The 20,932-nt window shown below is 42.7% G+C and overlaps 2 protein-coding genes across 2 annotated transcripts; both read right to left on the reverse strand.

The window, feature by feature from the left end:
• Positions 1-301: 301 nt before the first annotated feature.
• Positions 302-11,651, reverse strand: LOC119724189 (oxidoreductase OpS5-like). Its single transcript, XM_038195125.1, has 8 exons — positions 10,017-11,651; positions 6,923-7,034; positions 5,602-5,831; positions 4,043-4,928; positions 3,479-3,804; positions 2,576-2,723; positions 2,159-2,298; positions 302-1,322 (listed from the first exon to the last, which is right to left on the reverse strand). Exons 1-8 carry the CDS (start codon positions 10,053-10,055, stop codon positions 1,089-1,091), a joined length of 2,115 nt encoding a protein of 704 aa, XP_038051053.1. The 5' UTR covers positions 10,056-11,651; the 3' UTR covers positions 302-1,088.
• Positions 11,652-11,657: 6 nt separating this feature from the next.
• On the reverse strand, positions 11,658-20,315 carry LOC119724190 (laccase-2-like). Its single transcript, XM_038195126.1, has 8 exons — positions 20,241-20,315; positions 17,659-17,770; positions 16,724-16,956; positions 15,229-16,111; positions 14,478-14,803; positions 14,095-14,242; positions 13,431-13,570; positions 11,658-12,223 (listed from the first exon to the last, which is right to left on the reverse strand). The coding sequence occupies exons 2-8, from the start codon at positions 17,744-17,746 to the stop codon at positions 11,993-11,995; spliced, it is 2,049 nt and encodes a 682-aa protein (XP_038051054.1). The 5' UTR covers positions 17,747-17,770; positions 20,241-20,315; the 3' UTR covers positions 11,658-11,992.
• Between the last annotated feature and the right edge of the window lie 617 nt (positions 20,316-20,932).

Consider the following 20,932-nt stretch of genomic DNA (forward strand, 5'->3'; position numbering starts at 1 on the left):
ACTTGATACGACTTTTCACTATACTTGCGAATGAAACGCATACATGTACAGACACATCCCTTGCAACTGCAAGGTGCATGTACATTTTCGTGTACCAAATTCAACAAAATAATTATGGTCAGTGACATTGCGTTTCTCATCAAGCGGTTCTCGGACTATACATGTACATTTCTCTCTGTCCTCTAGGGATATTGTTAAATAGACCCCTTATACTTAGCGCCCTCACTTAAGACAAATTTAATGCAACAAAATTAATATTCATCATGTATAAATGCCGAAGACAGTTTACCCAATCCTTTTGGTCGAGAGCCCGTCACGTGGCCGGTTTTAAACGGTTGATAAAGACATGGTGGGCTGCTCTTAAAACATTTTTCAGTGTCACGTGAAATTTAGACTCACGGTGAAATCCGGTGCCAGCACCGTCGGTTGTACCGTCACAATCCTCACGAAGACATGCGCAATGCTACCAGTGAGTCAGTATTTCATAGTCCTAAATTCACACTACACCATTACATCTGCGGTCTGCGCGACATCACGCAGTACACGCGACGCGCGCGCCAACCTCCATATAAGGAGTTGTTAACCAGATAGCCGTACCATTGTATAGCTGGAGGGGCGTTTTGTTGAATACAATCGTTGGAAATTTATAATCTTTGACTTTTTTTAATATCCTTTTAACCACCATTCCCTCCACATCACATCTGGTTATATGAATTAATAACAATGATCACACATCAATAATTTTTTATAATGGTACTAAATGTAATACTAGCGTTACATCCGTCAGCAAATGATACTTATAATTCCTATTTTGAAATCCCAGTAATTAAATAATGACAAAATACTTTACTTAAAAATGAATAAGAAATAAGAAATAACCAAAGTTGTAAAAAAGGCAAAAATCTACTATCTACTACCCACTTTACCTACGAGACTGTCTCAATAGACTCTCGTTTGAATTACAACCAATTTAAATGAAGACAAAGTGAAATATAGGGGTCAGTTTGCATAATATATTTAACAGGATACTCCCTATTTGGGATCAACGGTGATGCGAACAAAGTGGAAGGACTGCCATGGTGCCATCTCTAAAACGACTTTGAAAAGAGTGGCAGCATGACACTGGCGAAGACGCAAACCAAAGCCGGGATCCCTGTGCGGTCTTGGGCGATGGCAGCGCTGTTAGGCATCGCGGTGGGTGTAAGGCCCCCAGTCATCGGGTCCTCTTTCGGGTACCAGTCTCCACCGCACCTCGGTAAATCCTGCGGTATCGGTGGAAGATCGTCATCCGAGCCCACGTGGATGACCAGCGACATGCCGGCCTGCATGCAAACAAATCAAAACAGGTTAATATTTCCTGGATTCTTTAAAACAGCATCCGCATCTATGGATTATGTTAAGATGTCAGAGAGTTTGTAAGATGAGCTGTATGTTGAGTGGTGTAGTTTTCCGTATTGGTATGGTCGTCTGCACCCTTATACCGAAAAGCACTTCCCCGTCCTTCCACACTGACACACCTGATATCAGTGCAGATCCCAACTCTGCCCAACGCCCAACTCAAAATCTTGGTCTTGATAGTGAACAGTTTTCAGGTCTTATTCTGCCATTAAACTGTTGGATCCAGTTTCTTGACGAGATTAGGAGTGCGCCACTACAGCACTCGAAAGGTCGAGTTCAAATTATGTTCACCATTTTTCTATCGGGTGAGGACGAGCCAAAAAATCATGTTAATAGCCAAGATCTACTCTGGTGTGACAGGAGTCAGGTAATATGGCCGTGTAGATCTGGATCGAGTATTCGGACCAACGGCTTCATCTGTCGACGGCAGGTGCCCACAGAGCTGTAATTGCAGAAGACCAACGTCAATAGGCATAAATATGTGCTTCAGACGCAGTCTAATAGCCTAAGGATCATCTATCAGCTTCTGTCAGTGAAGTTTGATCGAAGACAGTTGGTTGACTGGTGGTTGACTTGTAACTTCAGTTGCGCCTGCGCACTGAACATTAGACCAACGACGAATAAACGAATCTCGGTCGTGAAAAGACGAAAAAGCTAGCTCAACTATCGCGTTGACCAGCTTGCGTTCAATGAAGGTTATTTTGTCAAACTGGTCCGTGATCAAATTCTCTCCCCGTTTACAAAGAAAAAACATATTTACCAGCATATGTAATTCCACGTGGCAGTGAAAGAACCACCAGCCGGGGTTATCTGCCTTGAAGCGAACCACGACATATCCCCCGTCCGGGACAGGGACCGTGTCCTTCAGTGGTGCGTTTAGGTATCGTCGAGTAATATTACCTAGAAAAAAGCGGTATACATGTATATTTTAAATTCATGTTTCCTGTACAAGTGACTGCATTTCGGTTTCCTTTAAAAAGTCTTATTTCTCATTACTTCTTACGTGAGGGTCAATACCAAACATGACATGTTAAGGCGCTCAGTGATGTGTTATGGGTGATATTTATACAAAAGATTCACATGCAGGTTCTTGAACAGAGCGGCCGCTGAGAACCTATTTTGATTTTAAATTTAAGCGACAATGTACTCTGTGAAGGGGTGTATCATTCCAGCCCACCTGCTTCATCGAGGCCTTTCACTTCATCAACCGAGGTCATATCTCCGAGTTTGTCCATGGCCAGAACCTGGAACCGGTAGCCATGGAGGTGCATTGGGTGAGAATTATTGAGCACAAGGCCGTTGTCGATCAACACCAGCTCCACCACCTGCAGAAACAAAATCTCTAAACTGAGGGTAGATGTCAAATGGAGATATCTTACAGAAGGGATACAGGAAAATGTCTTGGAACACAAACACCATGTTCCTCGCTAAACGAACATCCCCAAAATATTTTTTTCCCGTACTCGTCACTATCTTTCACCTTTCTATATTCAGAATCTCTATAAGACAGTGTCACATTTGAACTCAAATTGAGTACTTTTGTCACATCTGTGGTGGTGCTCCCAAGTTTCTTCGACAAAATTCAGTCAAATGTCATTTGTCTTGTCAACGATGACAGCCTCACCAACTCGCTCCGGCCTCTGTCCCACCGACGCTGTGTTTAAGTCTTTCACCGTTAGTACTTTGGCCACTAATCACAAGAACAGAAATCAATCATTTCCAAATCTCACGCACATGTTCGTTCTACAAGATCTACGTCACCCTCTTCACAGTCTTAATAACGGAGTTCTCGCACTCATCCTCCTCATTGTTCGCACATCCAATTGTGTAACTCTCTACCACCTTAATCGTGCTCCCCACGATCGCACAACCACGGTCTTTCAAGAGCTTTACCAACAAGCTCGATCTCTACATTCCTAGTCTCATGTCATGTGTCCAGAGTCATGTTGGACTATACATTGGTGCTTCCTGCCGTTTCTTGACAGTATCTATCGATCATGACTCAGACACCGTCTAACAAAATGTCAAAAGACCATTGAAATACAGACGGTGGTATTCAGAAACCTGTATTTGTGCTTACCTTTCCAAGTTCAATCTCGAGGACATGTGTGCATTCGCAATGATGGATACGGCAGTGCTGCTGAGCAGCCTGCGTGCTCTCGAAGCTGCAAAACTCGAACTCGGAGACCTCGCGCGACTGCGTCAGAAGTGGCTTCGTCGGGGACTTGTAAGTCACGTGATTGAGCTGCGGGGAAAGAGGTCCCCTGAAGGTGGACTTGTCCCCGGCCACTCCAAAAGTAGGATTGTAGACCGGGTGGTTGTAGTTGGGATTGTTTATCAACCCCAACTGAGAGCCAATATAGTAAACAACATCAGTTGTTTCTTCGCCAGTCCACGTGTCATCTCCTGCGATAGAAGATTTTTAAACCAACAAAAAACAGCAAGATTTACTTATTGATGCAATATCGGCAAGTGTGTTTATTAAAAAGTCTTTATCCTATCCCTTCGTGAAACGATTTCAAACTTTTGAGATAATTGATAGAAGTAAAGTCAAAACAATTCCTTACTTGTCGTCTGATATTCAATAAGTATACATCAAACTCTAATGATAAAAAGATGTTATGGCGTCTTCCCTGAGACTTACCGATTGCTATCAGCTCATTCGTGGTCACAACACCCGGTGAGCTCTTCATGTTAAAAGGGTTTAGCAAAACGCCCATCTGGCTAGGCGTCTCTTCTTCAGGCGGGTCTGGAAGACCATCTGCCCCCTCGTAGATAAGCAAGGCCAATCCCTTCATACCCGCACAAAATTCCCGTCCCGTGATTCTCATCCAATACTTGCCAACTTCCTGTCTTGTGTTCAGGACAAAATCGAATCGTTCACCGCTCGACAGGCCCAATGCAGCGACCTGGATCGGTTGGAACGGCGCGCCGTCGCTTGCAATGACAGTCAGATTGTGTTCATCGACGGAAACCTGAAACGTGCACTCCAAGCCGGCGTTGGCGATTACACGGAAGCGGTACCTCTGATTTCGCTCCACGTGCACTTCGTGACGGGGCGTGTAGATGGTGTCATTGGACACTTCGTGGACAAACTTCGCATGCCGCCCCTCCCCGTTGAACATTAAGGTGTCTGGAGTGTCGTCGAAGCCGTGAAGGAAGAAACGGATGTACCGCTCGATGAAGATTTCATGGATCCAGTCGTGTACGAAGATTACGTGTTGGGCTAGGTCGTGGTCGTACAGGCTGCTGTGGACGTCGTTGGGGGCGGCCTGACGAACGACTAACGATCCAAAAGCACCGTCGGGTAACTGAGCCCCGTGAACGTGCCAAAAGTGCGTGCCAACCGTCTCCGCCTTGAATTTGTAGGTGAAGCTGGACCGGTAGGGGATGGGACACTGGGTGACCAACGGGACCCCGTCCATGTGTGGCGTTCCTCGTTGGTGGATGCCGTGCCAGTGGATAGCCACACTCTCGCCGTTGATTAGGTTGTTCTGGACTTTCACTTCAATGGTATCGTGTTCACAAACCTGACAAGTCGATGAGTAAGACAAATAGGAAAACAATACCTTCATTTGCTGGATGCTCTCGAAAATACTTAAAAGCGAGCCATGAAATTAGGTCTTTGTAATGAAATCCAAGGTGAGCACAGTTGTCTTTAAATCTTTGGTCATTCTTGATGAAAAGACGATGTTTCGTGAGGTTTCCTGACGTCAAATGTGTTTAATAAAAAAGATACAAACAATATAATATTCCGGTATAGACCTAGCCACGCTTGTTTATAAAACTAGATGATGGTCAAGGGAAGCAGACTTTATCAGTAAACACAGCATGATATCAGCTGAAAATTGAAATACCAGTGGTTTGAAAGTGTTGGCATACTGTTTAATAATGGGCAAACAATACGGGAAAGATGCGGAGGTATTTGTGTTTCCTACTTTCAAATGGACCTTTATCATGCTTCCACCATTTCAGTCATGCTCCCTGTATCCAATAACAGTATTGAATGATAATGTTTTTGTGCAAAAAGGAACCAGACTTTTTTCCTTCCAGCTTCGTTGCAACACGATAATGGTCTATTGGTGCTTGTCAGCATGACGTCACATACATCATGTGACTTGAAGTACTATGTCCACTTATAAACCATTCATTCATGAGGTTTCAGGATATGTTGATTAGCGTATAGAATGAGCGGACAGCTACCTGAATGCTCGGTCCTGGCAACAGCTTGTTGATCACTATGATGGCACGTGGTACACCATCAGCTGGTATACACTGGGGACGATAGCAGTGGGTCTGGTTGTGAGGACAGTCCATGCAGTCAGTGGACATGGTATGAAACAACTCAATGGTGAAGTCATAGCGGCAGATCTTGGGCTTTGGTGGCCACTCGCACGTACGTAGACATTCGTGAGTGTCCGACCGATATCCCGCTGTCATATCAAACAAAGATAAGCTATAGCATTGCGTCATTTTGTCAATTGTCAACCGAAAGGACTTTAGTGCTCTTAAAAAAATCCTTTTGTTATGAGACATGATTGCATGAATGAGAAAGTCAAACCACATCTATCTCACACGAGAAAGTGGGATAAAAGTAATTAGTTCTCTCTTTCGACTGTCATGTCAAACGCACATCTATCCTATTGAGCCACCGAATCGCTGTTGAAAAACCAGAACCAATAAAGTTCGAAAAATTTGCCCACAATGCAGGTTCATGCATTGTGATTGGTATATGCTTTTACATGTATAATAATTATTGCATGGTAATTTGAATGAATTATCATTCATTACCAGTGCAAAGAGTTCTCGGATGAAGCCCCCCCCCCCCCTCTCTCTCTCTCACAATTCAAGCATTTATGCTTGGTATTGCACAGCCACAGACCAATTTGCATCGGTTCTTGATTTAAGGTCCAAACACAATATTGTAATGCTCATCAGGGCGTGCCGATGCACATTGTGCGCGTAAAAAGGCGTTGCGTTCGTCACGTTTAGCGCACTTTTTTTGTATCTTTCCCTTAGCACGTGACCCTCCAGGCAAGACCGCGCGTGTGCACTCGCTGCCGATCTAGTATGTTTATTTTGTGTGGTACTTAAGAAATGTCACGTAATTGTGGTGTCGGGATTATATTCTGTGGACTTATGGGGTCCTTTGCATGCATGTTACATGTAATATTAATGTTAATTCGGGCATCATGCAGTGATTTGGAGAATATAGGTAGTATTTCCTGCCAAAATATTTGTATTTAATTATAAACTTATTTCAAATATATTCAGGAGACCACTTTATCATAGGGCCTACGTAGTTGAGAAAGTACTGCTGCCTCGCATTCTTATTTTTATTTTTTTTTGCTTTTTGAATTTTTTCTTCAAATTACAATGTATTCAGAAAAAGATAAGATCATTACTTTAAAGTTTGACATTTTTTATTCGCACATTGATGTTTTCTTGATGGTAGCATCCAAACAAATATTTTTGAAATCTATATTTAAAGGTTAAAAGAGCACAATAATAAAACTGAACAAACCTTTCACATAGTGTCCTTCTTGTATGAGAGTGTACATACACACTAAAGCGGTGACCGAACGTATCCACACAGTTGATGGTAACATCATGAAAGTAGAAGTTGGACTCCAACACTATTAAGCAAAAAAAAAAGTATAAATTCTTTCCCGGATATAATAAGAATCCAAGTTATTCTTTATGCCAACCCCTTCAGGACTTGGGGATCTGCTAGCCTGGCAATCTAGAGGACACTATCTCCTCAAACGGGGTCTATCGCTATCTTTCCCACACTAATGACCTCGCACGTACGACTTTTTGATTCGTGTCATGCGGCATTGATCTTCCCTTCTGAAATTTGTTGCTTCTTTCAATTGTCACTGCTGCAATTGATAGGTATTATAGGGTCACTACAATTTTGTACGAAGTGCGGAGGAAACGCATGGATGCGTAAACACAACAGTATTGTGTTTATCAGGACAGTCAGTGGACGTGTCACTCCCAGAGCCCTGTTTGGCCTCAGTTTCTTGTCCCATGGTCACGCACGCATGGCCCGAAAGCCTACGCGAGATTTTACGAGACTGTGTTCGAGACTACAGAAACACACCGACAACTATGTACCACTATCGGTCAAGATGACGATGTTAGTGACAAGTTGAAATCGTGTGCTTTATTTTGATACCAACTATAACTGCTTTTGACCATTCTTTTATAGCAACAAAAGCGAGGGCCGAATGTTTTAGGTGTACATTCGATTCTTAAAAAAGACCAAACAAAATGGCAAGTATCAGTATGTAGAGGATAGTGTACGCTTCATTTACATGTGAAACACGTACAGGAGCCTTTTATATTTTCGGTCCAAATCGCCGGTTGAAAAATGAAGACTTTTGCGAGATTTCATCGATTTGCATGTATACTGTAATGCTGCACGTGCGTACGTTGACCTAAAAAAATTGTAAAAAGAACTGCATGCAATGAATGCTTATGAATATTAAGCAGGCCATCTGAAGTTCGACCAATCAGTAGGCGTACATCTTTATTCGGGTCACAAGGTCATACCGTTTCTAGTTGCTTGAACAATGGCGTCCATCTTTCGCGTTGTGAAAATGGAGGTTGGCTGTAAACTTCGGGTGTACATGAAATTCTTACTTATGACAATTCACTAGATTGTTTTTGTAGATGACGGTTCATTCTTTAATTTGATTACCTCTACATTTGGGGGACTTTCGTCGTTGTCGACAAAAAGGGAAATTTCATCACGTATCTTTTTAGTTAATTTGCCCTTGAAATAATATCGTAAAAATGCATCGAAATCCTTTTTTTGAGAAAACAAATACCTTGATAGATGTATGTAGTAGGTCTTTTACTACCTAAAACAGCTTTGTTTGTGTGGATTTGTTGTGGTTTGGCATGAAAATTGCGAATTTTCTTAAGCCTTATTTACGGCTATGGTTCGCTAGCCTTGCGTTACAGTCAGTTTTTGTGGACGAGAAATGCGGCCAGCTACGCGTGACACTGGCACTGACTAAGGAAGGGAAGCTTTTGTATTATATTCCATCCTGTTTTCGAGTCTATCTTTGAATTGTTGACTGTCCCATTATAAGCCACTCCGTATTGTGATTATCCTTTTTAAATATTCCCACAGCAATCTGGGCATGGATAAAAAAAATGGCAGCACGTCATGCACATTATGGCAGTGCGAACCGGTTAACAGGTGTTATTTTGCCTTAAATTATAGGCTTGTGGAGAAATCTTATTTTTTGTCTATTCGCATATTGTTGGGGGAATGTATTTCCTGGTACCATGCAGTCCTGGCATGCAGTTTTCCGACTAGACTTGATGACAAGGCGTTAGGTGTTCGTATTTTGTCCGTGAACTTTAGTCGAACTCCATCGGCGCGGCTGGTATAAGTACGTAATCGGCCGAATTGCAACAAATCTAACGACTTTACGATTACGTTCTCGAACCGTTATTCATATATGCGTGCAGTTAATACATATACAGTGCGTTTTTGCGGCGAGATCCTATGGCGCACCGCTATGCAAATGAGGGCTCATTCATTCCGTTACATGGGGACATGTTTGCAGATCTGGTGACGTTTTAACGACCAGTACACGCAGCTTGGTCAATTGTGTGTAGAAATAAAATGTATCATTGTGATTTACTTGATTTATTTGAGTCGTGTATGCCCTATTATGAATTTTGTAATGTTGCACTGCACAACACAAAGTACAGACCCACGAAGTAATGAGAATGATCTTCCGTGGCGGCCTAGAATACACTCTGGAATCTGAACCAATCAGGGCCCAATTTCTTGGCTCTCCTTACAGTCAGCGAAAAATCCCTGCTTACTATAGCAGAAATTCCTTGCTTATGGTAAGCGTATTTCACGCGTTAGCGAAGAATGTTGGCTTCTGCGCATGCGTACATCCCGTAACTAAGGATTTTTGCTTACAGGGTTAGCACAGAATTGTTCTGCTACAGCGCGGTTAGCACAAAATAGTGATTGTAAGCACGGAATTCTGTGGTTAGCAGAGCCAAGAAATTGGAGAAGTAGGATATTTCATGATATTTTGATATTTTGACAGTTTTATTTTTGAACATTTGCGAAATGGTCTCCAGTACCTTTACGTTAATAACGGTTCATATATCTCGTTGGAATTTCACCAAAGGATCAAAAGCTAACGTTTCTCTCACCTTTCTTTAATTATTGTTTTTATTCAGATAAAACCAACAACCTACATTACACATAACAATTTAAGTTTCATAAAACGGACTTAAAAATACAAAACACACAATACGATCCAAAAACACCTAAAACACAAGAGAAAAAAAGAAATATTAAAACAAATACCGTTAAAAACCCTTTAAATATGTAAGGAGCGTATACGGACAAATTGTGGGTAGGACGCAGGGGGACATGCTGACTTTACGTCGGATGCAAGGGAAATGGGGATTGGACTGGGATAGAAGTATACAATATTGAGCATTGGGTATAAAGACATGGTCGTACGTAATGAGCTTCATGGGTCAAAATAAGCGGTTTTATATAATAATAGAAAAAAGAACATATTATTTATCGAGAACACATCCAACAAACAACGAAAGAAACAACATACCTGTATCAAGAGTACAACCACCGAAAGGATCGAGGGCATGCACTTCTACATGTATAGTTGTGCATGTAGTAGCGTATACCTGTACATGTTTGTATGTTTGTATCACTATCGTGTCTTTACAACCCATCGTGTGATATCTTTTATACCTAACTTTTCAATAGAATTATAAAGGTCTGCTAACGCGTTGAATGTCACTTTGGCTGTTCACGAGAGCGTAAAGTTTGTTTGTCCTCCGGAATGTAGGCTTACAGAGAAAACCAGTACTAAGTGGTACAATCAAGCGGTACAAATTAGACGCATGCGCATCAGTGTCACAAAACTGCAGGTATTCCATAGAAACTCGCTTGCAAAGCTGTGACACACGCGTGGCATGGAAAAAGTATAACGGGCAGAGTTCCATACCGCCTTGGGAAAAGATATACTATATTTGTAGTGGGGGTGGGGTGGGGTATTACACTTGCCTAAATACTCCCTTTGAACTTAATACGTGTGTGGTATTTTCTGGACTTTCTGGATCACAACATTGGGGGAAGAAATCTTTCCTGAGTTATGGCTCATGCAGAAGACTTTTTGTCAAGCCGACAATAACTGTCGCTTAAAGTTTAACCACTACACTGGGGTCCGACGCCTCATAAGTCCCACAAAATCTCATACCCCAACCAAATAAAGGCCCATAAGTCCAACGCCTCATAGGTCCGACGCCCCATAGGTCCGACGCCCCATAGGTACGACGCCTCATTCACAGCTTTGCTTGCACGCATCGCCCAACGTAAAGGGCACCGGTTACCGCTAATCGCTTTCACAAAATCTTGTGACGGAACCACAGACGTCGTAAATTTAATTCATGACATAATGTTACATCCAAAAGACTTCATAAAAGTCAGTAAACGCTAAAATCATTGATAGAATTCTTTGCATAGTAAGCTTACAAATATAGTAAAGTCATGTTGCCAATTACGTAGACTTGCAAGATATTTTATCTCACAGCAAATAATACCTGGAAGGGTAAAACGCCTCAATTCCTAATTCTGATTATAAGGGTAGTCGATGTAAGACATTTTATGTCTGTAAGCAAACGTGCAGGTTTTAATCGATAATGAAATTAATGAAATTTCTTTAAATACCTTTGTTAAAGGGGCATTTCAGCATGAAATCCCGAAAATGTCATCTTTTGGATTGTTTACTTGTTCTATTTCAAAGGTCTGGTCGAAAAGATACTAACCTCATGTCTTACTGTTCCCAAGAAAAGACGAAAACAAAACCCGGTTCTTTACATCGGACGCGATGGACATTTTGTGGCATACCCATACGTATTTCAAGCCGTGTCTATCTAATGTACCGTACACGTTGTGTTCGTATCACACAATACACACAGCATCAATACAAAAATGTTGTTTCTTACACGTACGCAGAATGCGAACCACTGTACGGCGGGACCCACAACTAACACTCGACAGCTCGATTTTTGAGAGTCAAAATTCTTACATTCCGAAATTCCTTCTCGCATGGTTCTCGCAGGAATGACACAAAACGCCCAGACTTTAAAGTATGGTTGTGTGGACGTTGCGCGTTGATATCCTACTTTTAAATGCTTTTTCCAAATTAATATAATTTCGTTTAAAACGCGTTTTGTAGCCCAATTGGGCGCATTCCAGGCCGAAATTTCCCTTTAAAAAAAATTACACAAGGCTTTAAAAATATTTAACAAGGCAGACATTTTAACAACCCTGATTTAATAATCCCGGTAATCGCAAACAGGAGTAAAAAATAAATCAAGCTATGTTAGCTACAAATTGAATAATATACACCACTTGCTCCATAAAATACCTAAAATGATACCTCTATATGATTTTGTTTTAATTACATTACATAGGTTAACTAGGGATCTATTTAAGAGGTGTAAGAAGATATCACAGAGTGCTTCCTAGTTAAGAGCAAGGATGCTGCATGCCGTCAAAGTGTGAGAACTTCCATTTCTAACATGACTTTGAAAAGAGTGGCAGCATGACACCCAAGACGCAAACCAAAGCAAGGGTCCCTGTGCCACCCTGTGCGATGGCAGCGCTGTTAGGCGTCTCGGTTGGTGTAGGACCCCCAGTCATCGGGTCCTCTTTCGGGTACCAGTCTCCACCGCACCTCGGTAAATCCTGCGGTATCGGTGGAAGATCGTCATCCGAGCCCACGTGGATGACCAGCGACATGCCGGCCTGCATGCAAACAAATTAAAACGGGTTAACATTTTCAGGATTCTTTAAAACAGTATGTTAAGATGTCAGAGAGTTTGTAAGATGAGCTGTATGTTGAGTGGTGTAGTTTTCCGTATTGATATGGTCGTCTGCAACCTTAGTACCGAAAAGCACTTCCCCGTCCTTCCACACTGACGCACCTGATATCAGTGCACATCCCAACTCTATTCACTGCCCAAGCTTGGTCCCGAGAGTTGCATCATTCAGGCCCCTGCCATTCAGTGCTCCAATAGTTTTGTGGTTCCAGCATATACATTAACCTCATCACTATTTGTAGGAACCAATGGTGTCTTGAAGACGAACAGCGCAAACTGTTCGAAACGTTGAATTCATTTATATTTGAGAAAAACACAAAGTCACTGTTTCACATTACTTTTTTTTAGTTCGTTCTATGTAACCTGGGTAGCCCCACCAGTTATCAAAGAACTATTCCCCGTGGGGCCCTATTCTCACAAAACCGTCATTTCAATCTTGGCCCAATTTCAGAGCGCTGCTTAACAACCTAAATTGTATGCTTACCAAGCCTCCATCTGTGTCAAAGAGACTATAAGCAGTAAGCACAGTAAAAGCACGCTTAACCCCAAAGGATAAAATTGCTTAAATCAGTGACGTAATGAAACAGATCTCCATGCGCGCGCACCGCGCAACCGTTAAAGCACGTCCACGCCATGAAATACTGCTTAATTTTAAGCAGCGTGATTTTCTGATATAGTAACTAACTGTTCAGCGCAGCTAGTGTGGCTCTTGCATACATATTACACAGAGTGTGGAAGAGACATTTTGTGGGGAGGGAATGAGTATAAAGCTAATGCCAAAGCCCATATCCAATGGTGTGACAAGGTCAACAGTTCTTCTGCAACAAGTAATATCGGATATACCTCGTCTCCAATTAAGTTCGATCAAGGACCACGGGTTGACAAATGGCTTATTCGTGACGTATGTTACACCTGCGCGCTAATGATAAAATGCGAGGGTGTGTAGACTGTCACACGTCACACCAAGCCCAGCTTTTGATAACCAGCAAACCTACCGATCTCGATCGGCATGGTCGCGAAAAATCGAAAGGCCAGTTCAACAATCGGCGACCAGCCTGCGTTTGATGAGGGTTACGCCGCCAAAATCGTCTCCTATTAAACTCTTTCCCTTTTGCAAAGAAGAGTATACTTACCAGAAAATGAAAGCCCAAGTGGCAGTGAAAGAACCACCAGCCGGGGTTATCTGCCTTGAAGCGAACCACGACATATCCCCCGTCCGGAACAGGAATCGTGTCCTTCAGTGGTGCATTCAGGTATCGTCGGGTAATATTGCCTGATGGTTAAAAAAGAAGTGTAACCATTTTTGTTTTCAAGTCTTTTTCCGCTTAAAGCATATTTCACATGCACTTGAAGCTCCTTAAAAGTCTCATTTATAGTCATTTTTTTCTCATGAGATTGAAATACAACACTCTGCGTCCCGTACCTAATGACATTTCGCCAAAATGATAGCGTCGATACCGGGGGAAAGATGCAGACCAAACTGTGCCATCTGCCAATCTCCGCACGGAGCAGACGATCTAACTAACTTGGACCAGGAAACCAAACTATGGTTGACCAACTGCAAGCAGATATCTCAACTATCTACCCGACAAACGAAAAAAGGAGAAGATGCATGGGCAGATTCCGCCTCGGATCTTTTTGAGTTTAAAGTTTTCTAGTCGAGAGAACCCTCTAGGACAGGTTTTGTCTTTTTAATTCAAGCGGCAATGAAAGAGGTTATACAGTGTGTCTAACGATGTGTATAACAGGTGAACAAGTTTAGGGTACGCAATGAAGGGGAGTTTTATGGCAGCATACCTGCTTCATCGAGACGTTTCACTTCCTCGACCGAGGTCGCATCGCCAAGATTGTCCATGGCTAGGACCTGGAACCGGTAGCCATGGAGGTGCATTGGGTGGGCACCATCGAACACAAGACCCTTGTCGATCAACACCAGCTCCACCACCTGAAGAAAATACCAACTCAAAAGTGAGGAATCTTATCAGCAACAATAGTTGTCAAGTTCAGGCTCGCAATCACAGAGGAGAGATGCAGTAAAGTGTGGATTCCAAGACTACAACCACCGTGTTCCTCGTCAGGGTTCGGATTTACGTACCGTTGCACTGACTCGGACACGAAACCAAAATGAACAGCAGGAAACACTCTGAAAGCAGCATTCTCAATCGATTTTTTTCGCCTACCTTTCCAAGTTTGATCTCGAGGACATGAGTGCATTCGCAATACTCGACCTCGCAGTGCTCCTGGACGGCCTGTGTGCTCTCGTAGCTGCAAATCTCGAACTCGGAGATCTCGCGCGACTGGGTCAGGAGAGGCTTTGTTGAGTGCCTGTAGGTCACGTGATTGACCTGCGGGGTGGGAATCCCATGGTAGGTGGACAGGTCCCCGGGCACACCGAAGGCAGGATTGTACACTGGGTGGTTGTAGGTTGGGTTGTTGATGAACTCGAACTGAGAGCCAATATAGTAAACTTCATCGGTGGTTTCGTCGCCGGTCCATGTGTCATCTCCTGCAAGTAGATTTTACACAAACAAAAACACTTTCATGCATTATTTTCAAATGTGCTGTAATGTAAAATATCCTTCTGAAAACGATTTCACATGTCTTGGTATCTACTGATAAACCGAGCATTGATCTGGTGATCTACCATTAAACTGGAGAAGGGCAAACATTATCCTGATCTTTAAAAAAGACACTGGTCTGGACACTCAACAGTGGCGCTTACCAACCCGGACTCCTTTAAGAATGCCCATTGTGACAAAACCTAGTGTTCAACCCCTCTATAAACCACACCTCCAGTTTAAATTCCTTGATGGAATATTTTGGAGGACACCAACCAAGTGAGTATCAGTGGCTCTCTGATATTCAAATTAGAGTACATGGACAAATGTTTGATGGAATTTAAAGTGGTACTGGGCCTTGCCTGAGGCTTACCGATTGCTATCAGCTCATTTGTATTCACAACACCAGGTGAGCTCTTCATGTTAAACGGGTTGAGCAAAACGCCCATCTGGCTAGGCGACTCTTCGGATGGTTCTGGAAGGTCTTCTGCCCCCTCGTAGATCAGCAAGGCCAATCCCTGCATATCCTCACAGGAATCTTGTCCCTTGATTCTCATCCAGTACTTGCCGACGTCCGCTCTTGCGTCCAGGACAAAATCAAATCGTTCACCGCTGGACAGGCCCAGAGTGCCGACCTCGATTGGTTGGAAAGGCGCGCCGTCGCTGGCAATGACAGTCAGATTGTGTTCATCGACGGACACCTCAAACATGCAATCCATACCGGCGTTGGCGATGACACGGATGCGGTACCTCTGATTTCGCTCCACTTTAACATTGTGACGGGGCGTGTAGATTGTGTCATTGGAGGCTTCGTGGGCGAACTTCGCATGCCGCCCCTCCCCGTTGATCATTAAGGTATCTGGAGTCACGTTGATGTCGTAGAAGACTACCGAGCTGTACCGCTCGATAAAGACTTGGTGGATCCAGTCGTGGACGAAGATGACGTGTTCGCCTAGGTCGTGGTCGTACAGGCTGCTGTGCACGTCGTCGGGGGCGGCCTGACGAACGACTAACGATCCAAAGGCACCATCGCTTAACTGAGCCCCGTGGACGTGCCAAAAGTGCGTGCCGACCGTCTCCGCCTTGAATTTGTAGGTGAAGCTGGACCGGTAGGGGATGGGACACTGGGTGATCAACGGGACCCCGTCCATGTGGGGCGTTCCTCGTTGGTGGATGCCGTGCCAGTGGATAGCCACACTCTCGCCGTTGATTAGGTTGTTCTGGACTTTCACTTCAATGATATCGTGCTCACAAACCTGGAGAAGACAAAAAAAATGGCAAAATGGAAAACAGCGGACATCATTCACTGGGGATATACAAAATCACATATTTGTTGGCATTTCCTCGAAATTGGGCCTTGGTCATGAAAGGCGACCACAGTTGTTCTTCTGGGTGTGAAGGCAAAGAGGGCAAACGCAAGTTTGTGTCGACACGGCTGGTATCTGCTTTCAAAATCCACGGCAATTTCGCAGCGAATGTTCGTGATGTCAAATTTGCCTAATAAAAGATACCCCCCCCCCCCTAAAAATCAAATTTGATATCAGTAAAGACCAGGTCACCAGTTATCCAAATTTCTATTTTTTGGTTGAGTGATTCCAATTTTTCGGGAACTGTTCTCTTTTGCTCTGCGTGTAGGCTCTACTATTGAAGCATACAATAGGTGGTTTCAAAGAATTGACATTTACTAATTAGGCTAATGTCAGCAAAAATATGACAAAGACGATAAGGTGTTTGTTTTCATAGTGATTACCTGTCAACGTGATGTTACAGGTGTCTTGATCTACAGTCATGGGCCATAGAAACTGTCCACTTGTGACAATTCATTATGCCGAAATGTGCTACTACATAGGGTTGGAATGAGCGCATACCTGAATGCTCGGTCCTGGCAACAGCTTGTTGATCACTATGATGGCACGTGGCACACCATCAGCTGGTATACACTGGGGACGATAGCAGTGGGTCTGGTTGTAAGGGCAGTCCATGCAGTCGGTGGACATGGTGTGAAACCACTCAATGGTGAAGTCATAGCGGCAGATCTTGGGTTTCGGTGGCCACTCGCACGTACGTAGGCATTCGTGAGGGGCCTGCTGCTGATATTCCGCTATCGTAAACAAAAAATCAAAGCAATGGCGTGGAGTGGGATTATGATTTAGGCTGGCGATCACAATACTGGTCACCGCTGACGAGGTAGTGAGTGACGTGGCACGCCTTCGGATTGTATGTGGATTGTACTGTACGTTTAATGTCATGTAATAAGACGAATTTCAAATTGGAATTGAAACCGAGGCTGTCAGTGCTAAGCTATTGTATGAATTGACAACCTTTTCTTTGAAAATTCTCCTAACATTGCACGGGGCCCTCGGTGGAGGGTACATTTTTTTGGAATACAAACACGATTGTGTCTTTTTTGGGGAATGTGCCGGTGAGCTTTTAATGTTAAAAAAGGTTTAAATGCTACCAGACCAATGGATTTAATTATTGGTTTCAATTAAGCAGATTATATGTGTGCAATCGGCTCCCGTTAGTACGAGCTCATCCAGGACATTCCGGTTAAGACGAGCTAAACTGTTATCAGATTATATTCTGAAGACAGCTTTAGATATTTACGTAGATGAAAAAAAATACGGTGGGCCCTTTTTTTTCTGAAGGTTCGTTTGCTGGTATACAATTAAGGAACTCGGAAAACAAAACTGGGCTTCCTTGAAGTTTAACTTGTTAAGGCATGCTCCTGTTTTACTAACAGAGGAAACTTAAAGCTTTCTGACAACATTCTTAAGACAACAATGAAGAACGATAAACAAACCTTTGACAAAGTGTCCTTGTTGTGCCATAAAGAAGCTTGAAATACACACTAGAGCAGTGAACCAACGTATCCATGATTGTAGCATCATTAAGGCTGATGATGGACTCCCACACTAAAGCAAAGAAAACTAATTCTGAAAAACTTCACTTTCATTCTTGCGTATTACCAGAACCGATTGCCGTTTATAATTCGAACCCCGCTAGGACTTGGGAATCCGCTTAAAATAAAGTAGCCTTTCATCAGAAAATTAAAATTCGATACTGGTCACTAGGTAACAGCAGTTTCCCCATTGCATCACAGATTTCCCTGACAGATAGCTAAAAAAAAATTATTTAACCGACCTACAATCCCGGCCAAAATGATTGGGACACTTCCTGAGCCTGCCACGGTCACCACTCCCCCGCTTCCCCGGTCAATGTTGTTTCCTCCAGCTGATGGAGCACACACCGCGCAATGAAAGACAACACTGAACGAGGGCCGGGGGGTTGGGGGCCCAGCGAGGTTTGGCCAGGATTGTAGGACGTCAGGCTTTGTTCATAACCTTGAGTTACTTTGGGGTGTAGGTCAGTAAATCGGTCTGAAATTGCCTTCGCCGGCCAAATCACGATTTGCATGCCCTCAAAATCTTTAGTATTTGAGCATACTGTGGGCCATGAACTTGAGGGTTTGTAAAAAACATATGGGTAGAAGCCGTGCACAGGACTGTGAGCTTGTAGTTACTTTGAATTTGGATGAAAATTGGGCGGGCTAAAAGTACTTTATTTTGCAATGGAGTGAAGGCATCGTTTTTTTCAAAAATTAATGGCGATGGGCTTCATGACTATTTTAAGGGCTGATCATCTTCGGATGGAAATTTCCCCTAAAATTCGTTAGTTGACCCCCCAAAAATTGAAAAGAAAATGAAAGATGATGAAATAAGCTTTTATTTGATGTGTGTTTCGAACGCCTTGGAGAGTTGTGAGTATTTTCCCCGAATTTCTGAAGTGGGAGCATTTATCATTGGGGTCCATGGAAGTTTTATGTTTACTGGTCTGCAACTTTAGGACGTCATTATACCTTCCGCCCTCTGTTGTTATTTCCTTAACCATCCTTGGAAAATAATTCCGCCTGGGGCTCACAGTCGAGGCCTTTTGTGGTCTACCGCTGCAATAAACGGCCTTACGGCTCGTGGTAGAATCGCCACAAATACGTTTTCACGGAAGGCGAATTGCGAACAAAATATGGGGTTGGTTGACACTAAATGGAAGCTTTAGAATCTGTTGATCATGACATTTGGGTCTTTGAATTGTCACCTGTATTAAACTGCCATGTAGGTGTGGATGACGGTAGGAATATGCATGGAAAGGGCCATCATTTCATACATGTATGGCGTTGCAAACCAGTTCAAAGTTTCATTTTCTTCAGATTATAGCCTATATACAAAACGGAGAGATCTTATTTCTCTTTTCACACAAGTGTTGGGCAAGTCGTGTGAAATAAATTTATCTGTCGATTCCTTAATTTTAGATTAAAAAATTAACACATTTTTGGGATGTCTTTACTTGTACCAGTCATAGCATAGGGTGTCCCCACTGGAAATAGAACAGCTACTCTCATCATAAGTGGTAAATAAGGGTCAGGATCACTCTAGTACGAGCAATCGTGCGCCTGCTCTTGCGATATAATTGTCGTCTTCTAAGAGAGAGATTGCCAGATAAATTTCTATTTTTATTTTGTAAATGATGTATTTCCAAATATCTTTTTTTTTTAATATAAACATTATACATGTCAAAAAGTGTCCTTCTTTGATCCTAAATAACTCTGTTGTTTACCAATGGATTTAAACAAAAATTTCAGATCATGTAAACAAGGCATGACCAATGTTATTAGTTTCATCAGCTTTGTGCAAGAGGGTGAGATTTAAACGCCATACGAATAGCGTACTCACTTTCAGAATCTGCCATCACTTTCGACTTGGCGTCTCCCAATGTCATACAGCGCGGGAGACGGTGGCGGAAGGCGCGTGCTGCGGCCGAAAGTTTCTGAATGAATGCAGGATCACCCCTGATGTCATTGCACACGTCATCGATTGTTTGAAGCAACACACGATCGAGGATGGGTGCAATGACATCAGGGCCGATCCTGCTTTCCTTCAGAAGTTTTAGGCTTCAGCACTCGCCTTCCGCCACCGTTTTGTTTGTATGGCGTTGAAATCTCACCCTCTTGCACAAAGCTGATGAAACTCGCTCCATAAAATGTGTCATGCCTTATTTAAATTATCTGAAATGTTGGTTGAATTCCATTGGTAAACAATAGAGTTATTTAAGATCAAAAGTACGACATTTTTTTGACAGGTAGTACGACAGAAATATCATGATAATTCAAACTTACTTCACAGACCACAGCACATCATCTTTGTGAGTGTAGGTCTACGCCTGATCATCAAACAATTTGAAATAAACAGTTGAATGTGTGAATCTGTACTTTCGATTTGAAAAAAGTTTGGAAAAAAAAACACTGTTCACAAAAGGAGTATGTTATATGGAACTCTGTTCAACTGCTGAAATGAGCTACGCCTTATAATGAGAAGAAATCACACTTACCTTGACTAGAAGTAGAACTTCACTACTTGGGAGGCCACGCACTAGTATTTGTTAGTACAGATTTCAGGTCGTCTGAATATATAGTCTGAGAAATTACGTTGACATTGTATTACCTACTTTCCAAAGTAGGAATTCTATAGGTTGGCCTACTCGATGAGTGCGCGCTGCTTTGACAAATCATTGATGCGCGAAGGTCCTTTCAGAATTTCGGATTTCGAGTTATAAAAGGCAAAAAAAAAAAACACGTTTGTGGTGCTGAGGGGTCTGTTGAACTTGCTTGTTCCTAGTAACTGATGATTAATAGTACATGCATAAAAAGGGGGAGGAAACGAAAACACACAGTTCAACCTTTATAATAGATCGATCCCAAAAAATACTCGTGTATGATTTTTTTTGTGTAATTTCGTAACATGGTTACAAAAATCTTTCCCCGAATTATGACTCGTACCAGCTACTTAATATAGAACAGAGATCACTTTCTGCCAACGAAGCGGCGACAATGATGCCACTACACAACTGTTATGGCTGATTTCTTTCCATTCATGATACACGCATAAGGGTCATAAGAGCTTGTTGAACAAAAAGAATCTACCGCATGCTGGGATGTTGTTCCATCTATGTAAAGTAGTCAGGAATATTTTAGGCTTTTATTTTTTATGGAATTTTTATGCACATAAAAGGGCGCCATAAAA

The sequence above is a fragment of the Patiria miniata genome, unplaced genomic scaffold, assembly GCF_015706575.1.
Source record: "Patiria miniata isolate m_02_andy unplaced genomic scaffold, ASM1570657v1 HiC_scaffold_18, whole genome shotgun sequence".
In the NCBI taxonomy this organism is placed as follows: Eukaryota; Metazoa; Echinodermata; class Asteroidea; order Valvatida; family Asterinidae; genus Patiria; species Patiria miniata.

Coding starts and splice junctions, on each gene's coding strand:
- LOC119724189 (XM_038195125.1), bottom strand. CDS start 10,055: ATGCCCTCGATCCTTTCGGTGGTTGTACTCTTGATACAG. Junction 4,929..5,601: donor TGCCAGGACCGAGCATTCAG/GTAGCTGTCCGC, acceptor TCGACTTGTCAG/GTTTGTGAACACGATACCAT. Junction 2,299..2,575: donor GAAAGGCCTCGATGAAGCAG/GTGGGCTGGAAT, acceptor GCTTTTTTCTAG/GTAATATTACTCGACGATAC.
- LOC119724190 (XM_038195126.1), bottom strand. CDS start 17,746: ATGATGCTACAATCATGGATACGTTGGTTCACTGCTCTAGTGTGTATT. Junction 16,112..16,723: donor TGCCAGGACCGAGCATTCAG/GTATGCGCTCAT, acceptor TGTCTTCTCCAG/GTTTGTGAGCACGATATCAT. Junction 14,243..14,477: donor TCGAGATCAAACTTGGAAAG/GTAGGCGAAAAA, acceptor TATTTTCTTCAG/GTGGTGGAGCTGGTGTTGAT.